The sequence below is a fragment of the Nicotiana tabacum genome, chromosome 24, assembly GCF_000715075.1.
Source record: "Nicotiana tabacum cultivar K326 chromosome 24, ASM71507v2, whole genome shotgun sequence".
Classification (NCBI taxonomy): domain Eukaryota; kingdom Viridiplantae; phylum Streptophyta; class Magnoliopsida; order Solanales; family Solanaceae; genus Nicotiana; species Nicotiana tabacum.
Genome location: NC_134103.1, coordinates 62,600,426 through 62,610,232, shown reverse-complemented (window position 1 = coordinate 62,610,232; position 9,807 = coordinate 62,600,426). Strand labels below are relative to the sequence as shown.

At 38.7% G+C, this 9,807-nt stretch overlaps 1 protein-coding gene across 1 annotated transcript; it reads left to right on the top strand.

The window, feature by feature from the left end:
* Positions 1–315: 315 nt before the first annotated feature.
* LOC107793893 (uncharacterized) lies at positions 316–729 on the top strand. The gene has a single exon (XM_016616338.1). It carries the CDS (start codon positions 316–318, stop codon positions 727–729), a length of 414 nt encoding a protein of 137 aa, XP_016471824.1.
* The last annotated feature ends 9,078 nt before the right edge of the window (positions 730–9,807 follow it).

Below are 9,807 nucleotides of genomic sequence, written 5' to 3'. Positions count from 1 at the left end.
GAAGACATTGCAGAGTCATACCCATGATGGAGAATGTTCTTCGATGGAGTAGCAAACTTCAAAGGAGTAAGAATTTCGGCAGTCTTAATTTCAGAATCTGGATAACATTATCAGGAATCAACAAAGATAATGTTCCCTTTAACCAACAATATGGCCGAGTACGAAGCATGCATCCTCGGGATTAGGATGGCGGTCAACATGAATATCTAAGAGCTTCTAGTCATAGGAAATTCTGATCGGTTGATACATCAACTTAAAGGAGAATGGACTACCAAGAATGTCAAGATCCTTCTTTATCTGCATTGCATAACGGTTATGTGCAAGAAGTTCACAAGGATAGAGTTCAAACACATTCCCAGGATCCAGAATGAGTACTCATTCCATGTAGATGACGATCTGGACGGCAAGTCATGGTACTACAACATCAAAAGGTTCCTTAGAACAAGAGAGTACACAGAGAGTGCCACCAACGGTGAGAAGCGACCACTTAAAAGGCTAGCCAATCACTTTTTCCTTAATGCGGAAGTCCTGTATAGGAGGACCCCAGACTTGGGTCTGTTAAGATGTGTAGATGTTGCTGAAGAAACCAGATTGCTAGAAGAAATACATTCAGGGACATGTGGACCTCACATGAATGGCTTCACCTTATCCAAGAAGATTTTAAGAGCCAGATACATTTGGATGACCATGGAAAGTGATAGAATCCGTTATATGAAGAAGTGTCACTAGTACCAGATGCACTGGGATTTCATCCGGGTTCCACCCAATGAGTTGAATGTAATACATTCACCTTAGCCATTCGCCGCGTGGGGCATGCTCGTAATCGGATCTATAGAGCCTACTGCATCAAATGGACACCGTTTCATCTTGGTAGCCATTGATTACTTCACCAAATAGGTCGAAGCTTCTACATACAAAGCTTTCACATAGAAAGAAGTAGCTGATTTCATCTGTAACAACATAGTCTGCCAGTTTGGGATACCTGAGTCAGTCATCACTAGCATTGCAGCCAATATCAATAGTGATCTCATGAGGTAAATTTGTGAGAAGTTTAGAATCGTCCATTGTAACTCCACAGCCTATAGACCGCAAATGAATAGGGCAGTTGAAGAAGCTAACAAAAACATTAAAAGGATTATGCGAAAGATATTGGACAATCATAGGCTATGTCGCGAGAAATTATCCTTCGCCTTAATGGGTTATCGGATCACCATAAGGACATCCACTGGGGAAATGTCATACATGTTGGTATATGGCACCGGAGATACCATCTTTGATGGTCAGTCTGGAAGCCAAGTTAGATGATGCGGAATGGATACGGGTCAGGCAGGAGAAACTCATGCTCATTGATGAAAAGAGAATGGACGCAGTATGACATTATCAATTGTATCAAAAGAGTATGGCCAATGCATTCAACAAAAGGGTGACTGGGGTAGTTAATTTTATAGAAGAAATTTCCTCAGCAAGAAGAAGCCAAGGGAACGTTTTCGCCGAACTGGCAGGGTCCTTACGTAGTCCATTGAGTATTGTCGGGAGTAGCTTTGATCTTGGCAGAGATGAATGGAAGAGTCAGCACGAATCCTATCAACTCATATACAATCAAGAGAGACTACATGTAACAACACGGCTTGTCGTTTTGAGGTATTACTCTTCTCTCTACTATTTGAAATCTCGAATAACTTCATATGATGTATTATGATTTATATGCAAAATTTGAGGTCAATCGGACTTGATTTGCTATATTTTAACGTCGATTCTTCAAGAATACGTGGTATAACATTAATCAAATGAGCTCCGAATTCCATTTTTATTGAAGTATTAGATCCGTATTGAAATTCGGAAGCCATAGCAAAAAGAATTGTCGAATTTGGACATTGTATGAGAGAGTTATGCCCATTTCTATATCGGAAAAGATTTCCTGTCGCCGCGAGCGCCCAGGGTAGTTTGGGGCGCTAGCCCTGGCACTGGGATATTTAAGGGTAATGGAAATAGTGCCACAGGCAGTGCCCGACGCTACCTGTGACGCTCGAAAACACCAGAGGTTCTATAAATAGGGTTTTTGGCCATTTTTGACATAAAATGATATTTGAGATTCTAAGTAAGCACAAAGTCAAAGAACGAGCCTCGATTTCACAAGAATGACAAACTATTTTTTTACAAAATTTGAATGGTGCAATTTATTCCACAAAAACTTATCACATGCTTGAATCTAGAACAAAAGAACCAAACAAGTCAAAACGTTTTATGCTACAATCATGGTTCTACTATTACACCCTTGGAAAAGAACCCGGCAAAGAAACACCAAGGGGAATTCATTACTATATACAAATCTACTCTATTGGGACTAAGAGTTTATATATAAGTTTCAAAAGCCTGTCGACTACCCCACCCCCAATTTAAGAACATACAGTGTCCCCAATGCATTGAAAACAAAATAAGAACAAAGTTTAGGAGCTTCTTGGTGCACTAGGCGCTTAGTTGGGGAGCTCGGTTTGGGCGATTTTTATAGGTAAACATTGGGGTAAGTATTCCTTATCCTATATTGATTATATTTCATGATTCCATACTCATTTACATCATGAATCCGTGAATTAATGGAAGAAACATCAGATTTTTGTAAAATCTTCCAAAAATTGGTATGGGTAGACTCGTAATTGAATGGGTTGTCGGATTTTGTGAGTTTCGTCAGATTTCGAGATGTAGGCTCCATGGGCGATTTTTGAGTTAAATTTTGAATTTTGTTGGAAAATTAGTATTTTCATATGGAATTAATTTCTATGATTCGTGTTGAATATATCGAATTATTTGTGACTAGATATGAGGCTTTCGGACACGAATTCGCAATGCAAAAGTGAATTGAAATCTTGAAATTGGTTGCGAAACGAGGTAAGTGTCTTGCCTAACCTTGAGTGGGGGAATTATCCCTTAGGCATTGAGTCTTATATGGAAATTGTGTAATTGAAAACCATGTATGCGAGGTGACGAGTACGTACTTGGTTTATATGTGCAAATTATATCGGTTGAAATTCGTAGACGCCCTTATGTATTAAATTGGAAAATTGTTGGAACTTAGTAATTTCTTGATTTGTTATGCCTTATTCCTTGTTTGTAGAATTTGTATTTTATATGATAAATTGGTGTTATTGTCACTTAGATTTTTATGTGAATTCCGTGTGTTGTTGATTTGATATTTCTCGAAAATAATCACATTATGGATTTTCATCTGCAAATAATTAATTAAATATGTTTAAATTGAGGCGTTTATATATTTATCAAAAAGTTGGATTAAAGAAGGCGTTGTCCTGTGATGAGTTATTTTCCCATCCTTGTGGTTGTTTTTGAGATTTTATATACGCTATGTGGAGCCTTGGGCTATTTATTGAGAAATTTATTGATTCTGCTACATATTTGGAATTTGGTTGTGGTCAGTGGCAAATTGTGATATGAATTGTTGTATTGTGTTGTGGTTTAAACACTCTCCTTGATGTTATTTATGCTTCCTACCGTGTTTGTCAATGATATACATGTGCTTGGTAAGGAAGAGTGTAAAGCACGAAGGGTGATGCCGTGCCATTTGAATTATGTTATCATGTGAGAAAGAGTGTAAAGCACAAAATGTGCTGTCATGCCATATTGTGAGTGTAAAGTACGAAGGGTGATGGCGTACCATTGTGAGTGTAAAGCACGAAGGGTGATGCTGTGCCATATTGTGAGTGTAAAGCACGAAGGGTGATGTCGTTCCATATTGTGAGTGTAAAGCACGAAGGGTGATGCCATACCATTTCATTTATAAAGCACAAAGGGTGATGCCGTGCCATTTCATTTATATTATCAGGTGAGGATGAGAGTAAAAGCACGAAGGGTGATGTCATGCCATTATTTTTATATTATCATATGTGTGATGTTGTGCCATTGAGAGTTTAAAAGCACGAAGGGTCATGCCGTGCCATTTCATTTATATTATCAGGTGAGGATGAGAGTAAAAGCACGAAGGGTAATGCCGTGCCATTATTTTTATATTATTATATGTTCATGGCACGAAGGGTGTTTCTGTGCAGGCGACGATGAGAGACATACATTATATTGTGATATCTTTTCGTTGTGTATTTATTCAGGCCTTTATCTTGAGATGTTATTGTGCACTTAGGTTTTCTATGTAACTTGTAGTCGTTGTTGCTTACTGTGTGCCTTCCACTTTATTTATTTTTCTTGTTATTGACTTTTCGCCCACCTAGTTGGTATTATTATATGTATGCACGGTGAGAAAGAGATAAATGCACGAATGGTGTTGCCGTGCCAATTGATTTGATGTATGTTGAAATTGGGAGCCTGTGGCTATTGCCAGGCGGATTATGAAAAGAAATGTGGGCGAGGTGCCGTGAGTAAATAATGATAATATTGGCACGTGAATTGTCTGTGCAGATGTGATATGAAATATGGGCACGATGTGCCATGGAAATATAATGATTATGTTATTGTCATGTGAATTGTCCGTGAAAATGTGAAATGAAATGCATGTGAGGACACGTGCTACTAGGTCAGCTGAGCAGAGACCCGCGCATTCTGCTAGAGGCTGAGGAAGGGCACGTGCCGCGACTAGAGCACCCGTCATAACAGCAGTTGAGGAGTCGCAATTAGATCCAGTTGGGGGATAGGTACCATAAGCACCTGTTGTTACCCCTAGACTTCAGGAGACTTTAGCACAGTTCCTGAATATGTTTGGTACATTAACTAAGGCGGGATTGATCTTCGTTGCTTAAAATATTTCGTAGATTGGGGGAGTAGCTTAGACTCCTACCATGACTCCAGAGGAGCAGGTTCACATTGGTTAGGTTACGGGTGTAGTACCGGTACAACCGCTTAAGCCTGAGGTCAGGCCAGAGGCATCAGAATCAGAACAAAAGAGAATTGAAAGGTTTAAGAGGTATAGTCCACCTACTTTCAGTGGCATGGCTACAAAGGATGTCCAAGGATTTCAATAAAATTGTCACCGTATTCTTCGCACCATGGGTATTGAGGAAATGAACGGAGTTGCCTTTAATACATTTCAACTGTCAGGCGCAGTATATCAGTGGTGGCAAATCAATGAAGAAGGTAGACCAGCCGATGCAACACTACCAACTTGGGCTCAATTTTCGGAAATGTTCTTGAAAGAATTTGTTCCCCAGACTCTCCGAGATGCGTGGCTCACAAAGTTTGCACGGTTGCGTCAGGGCACTATTACAGTGTCAGAATATGCTATTAGGTTCAGTAAGTTAGCCCGTCATGCACCTATCTTGGTTCCTACAGTCAGAGAACGGGTCCGCAAATTCATTGAGGAGCTCGATTATGATATTAAAATATGTATGGCTCGAGATTTGCAAACTCATACTCCATTTCAACAAGTAGTGGAGATTGCAAGGAAGATTGAGGGTGTTTTAGGCGAGGAAAGGGAGTCCAAGGAGGCCAAAAGGTCTCGAAGATCTGAAGGGTTCAGTGAATTTTACTCTTCATCTAGGACCCATTATGGCGGAGGTTCGAGGAGCCGGACAGCTCAGTCTGCACATCAGATTACTTGGGGTGCTCAAGTAAGTTCTTATAGTGCACCACCAACATAAAATTCTTACAGTGGTTATTTCAGTTATCTGGCACAGACTCAGTACGAGCAGTCGCGACCTTAGAGGGGTTGTTATGAGTGTGGTGATACTAGACACATTATGAGAGATTGTCCCAGACTTGGGAGAGGTGGATTTCATCAGAACACATCAGGATATGGGCCCCAATACAGTTACTACCCCACGTGCACAGCCAGTTAGGGGTGGAGGAAAGATGGGTAGAGGGCACCTAAGAGGTGGAGGCCCGACCCGTTGATATAATCACTATGATTTGGCAGAGGCTGATACAACAGATGGTGTTGTTACAGGTATGATCCTAATTTATTATAAAAGGATAATTCTCCTTAATTTGATTCGGTTCTGAATATTGAGGTGAGTCCTCCTATTATGCTTCGCTTTTGAGTGAGCATCGTAATTTTGTGAACCACTTATATGTTTATCCTTATTAGGAGGTTTGATAATGTTAGTATGTGTCTATCATTTTATTTTTGGGCACCATTGAGGACTATAAGTCCAAAAGAAAATTTTATTACTCACTATAGTGGGTTTTGATGTGGTTTCGGGATATTTGATTTCAATTTTATGAATTATATGCCCTACCGGTATGGGGGTTTATTATGTGTTGAGAAAATTGTTTACAAAATTTATTGAAAAGAAGAATGAAAAGAAATTGAAAATTTCAGTTGGCATAATGTGCAAAATACTTGTAATTCGAAGTTGAGGATGAGATCCTCGCATTTTTATATGATGTGAAATATTTAAACTAGGCTACAAGCCACGATGGAAGTTATATAAGGATAAGGTCCTTGTGGTGAAATTTTATGAGTTTAAATTCTCCCTTTGTGAAGTTAAATTTGTACTATGGTACTAATAGGGAGTTATGCCTGATAGGCTTATGTGATAATTCTTTTATGTGTTTCTGTGCCATAATTGTGCTATAATTATTGTGCTTTAGCCTACGAGGTGAGTGCCCAGGTGGCGTTAATTGTGACTCATTAAGACAGGTAAATAGTTATGAGGTCTTCATGCCTCACATTCTGTTAGTAGTGTTGTGAAAATTCGAAGCGAGGTATTGGTTAATATGAGATTAATTGATGATGCTAGAATTACTTATGAACAGCTTTTAAGACCAGAGATGTGGTGATGAGCATACATATGATGTGCTTCATGTCTTGATATCATTATGTTAATGCAATGCTTGTAATGCTGAGATTAGTGTTATGGATATATATACCTTGTGGTGTTTTGTTGGGCTGTGGAGGTGTTGTTAGGAGTTGTTTTGGTGTTACTGTGGTAGGTGGATATGCCCAATTACAGGGGAGACTCTACCAAAATTTCTGAAAAACTTGGGAGATAGTAAATTTGAGGGATTGAGACGTGTGAAAGAAGAGATAAGTTATGTTATGTGTTTGAGGGCGGACTCTACTTCTCATTCAAGGGTGAATGATCCTAAGTGGGGGAGAATGTAACACCCCGAAAATATTTTGAAGTACCTCAACACTATCAAGAAAGTTGATGTGTGCGTAGGCACGAGTTACTATAGCCAATTGAGACTAATACCGTGCGTTGATGTGAAAATCAGGCCTTTTGAAAATGTTTGGAGTGTAAGAAATTTAGTCTTAAAGTTTACAAATATGGATAAAAGGAATAATCACAATTCAGATGGTGTTGTCGGGCTTATGTTGAATAGGGTGATGTGGGATCACCCCCAGGTATGTGCGTGGTAAGATAGAATAGTGATTTGATGGCTTAGAAAACAACTCTTGGCACGTTCTAGGACGAACGTATGTTTAAGTGGGGGAGAATGTAATGACCCGGCTTATCGTTTTGAGTAATTACTCTGCTCTCTACTATTTGAAGTATCGAATAGCTTCATATGATGTATTATGACTTGTACGTAAAATTTTAGGTCAATCGGACTTGATTTGCTATATTTCGACATCGATTCTTCAAGAATACGTGGTATCACATTAATAAAATGAGCTCCAAATTCAGTTTTTATTGAAACATTAGATCCGTATTGAAACTTCAGATCCATAGCAAAAAGAATCGTCGAATTCGGACATCGTATGAGAGAGTTATGCCCATTTCCGTATCGGAAAAGATTTTCCATTGCCGCGAATGCCCAGGGTAGTGTGAGGTGCTAGCCCTGGTGCTGGGGTATTTAAAGGTACTGGAAATAGCGCCACAGGCAGTGCCCCATGCTACCTGTGACGCTCGAAAACACCAGAGGCTCTATAAACGGGTTTTTTGGCCATTTTTGACATAAAAATAGTTGGGGAGCTGGGTTTGGGCAATTGTTGGGCGATTTTGAGGGGTAAACATTGGGGGTATGTATTCATTATCCTATATTGATTATATTTTATGATTACATACTCATTTACATCATGAATCCGTTAATTTATGGAAGAATAATCAGATTTTTTTAAAATCTTCAAAAAATGTAAAATGAAGATTTGAAGGTCAATCCGATATCGGAATTTGATAAAATTGGTATGGGTGGACTCGTAATTGAATGGTTTGTTGGATTTTGTGAGTTTCGTCGGATTCCGAGACGTAGGGCCCATGGTCGATTTTTTGAGTTAAATTTGGGATTTTGTTGGAAAATTGGAATTTTCATATGGAATTAATTCCTACGATTCGTGTTGAGTATATCGAATTGTTTGTTACTAGATTTGAATATTTCGGACATGAATTCGCGAGGCAAAGGTTTATTGGAATCTTGAAATTGGTTGCGAAACGAGGTAAGTATCTTGCCTAACCTTGAGTGAGGGAATTACCCCTTAGGCATTGAGTCTTATGTGGAAATTGTGTAATTAAAAACCATGTACGTGAGGTGATGAGTACGTACTTGGTTTATATGTGCAAATTATATCGGTTTGAAATTCGTAGACACCCTTATGTATTAAATTGGAAAATTGTTGGAACTTAGTAAATCCTTGATTTATTATGCCTCATTCCTTGTTTGTCGAATTTGTATTTTATATGATAATTTGGTGTTATTGTCACTTGGATTTTTATGTGAATTCTGTGTGTTGTTGATTTGATATTTCTCGGAAATAATCACATTATGGATTTTCATCTGCAAATAATTAATTAAATATGCTTAAATTTACGTTTATATATTTATCACAAAGTTGGATTAAAGAAGGCGTTGTCCTGTGATGAGTTATTTTCCCATCCTTGTTGTTGTTTTTGAGAATTTATATACGATGTGTGGAGCCTTGGGCTATTTGTTGAGAAATTTATTGATTCTGCTACATATTTGGAATTTGGTTGTGGTCAGTGGCAAATTGTGATATGAATTATTGTATTGTGTTGTGGTTTAAACACTCTCCTTGATGTTATTTATGCTTCCTACCCTGCCTGTCAATGATATACATGTGCTTTGTAAGGAAGAGTGTAAAGCACGAAGGGTGATGCCGTGCCATCTGAATTATGTTATCATGTGAGGAAGAGTGTAAAGCACGAAATGTGCTATCGTGTCATATTGTGAGTGTAAATTACGAAGGGTGATGGCGTGCCATTGTGAGTGTAAAGCACGAAGGGTGATGCTGTGCCATATTGTGAGTGTAAAGCACGAAGGGTGATGTCGTTCCATATTGTGAGTGTAAAGCACGAAGGGTGATGCCATACCATTTCATTTATATAATCATGTGAGGATGAGAGTAAAAGCACGAAGGGTGATGCCGTGCCATTATTTTTATATTATTATATGTTCATGGAACGAAGAGTGTTTCTGTGTAGGCGAGAATAAGAGACATACATTATATTGTGATATCTTTTCATTGTGTATTTATTCAGGCCTTTATCTTGAGATGTTATGGTGCACTTAGGTTTTCTATGTAGCTTGTAATCGTTGTTGCTTACTGTGTGCCTTCCACTTTATTTCTTTTATTGTTATTGAATTTTCTCCCACCTAGTTGGTATTGTTATATGTATGCACAGTGAGAGAGAGATAAATGCACGAAGGGTGTTGCCGTGCCAATTGATTTGATCTATATTGAAATTGGGAGCCTGTGGCTATTGCCAGGTCGATTATAAAAAAAAATGTGGGTACGAGGTACCGTGAGTAAATAATGATAATATTGGCACGTGAATTAACCGTGTAAATGTAATATGAAATATCGGCACGGGGTGCCAGGGAAATATAATGATTATGTTATTGGCACGTGAACTGTTCGAGCAAATGTGAAATGAAATGCAGGCATGA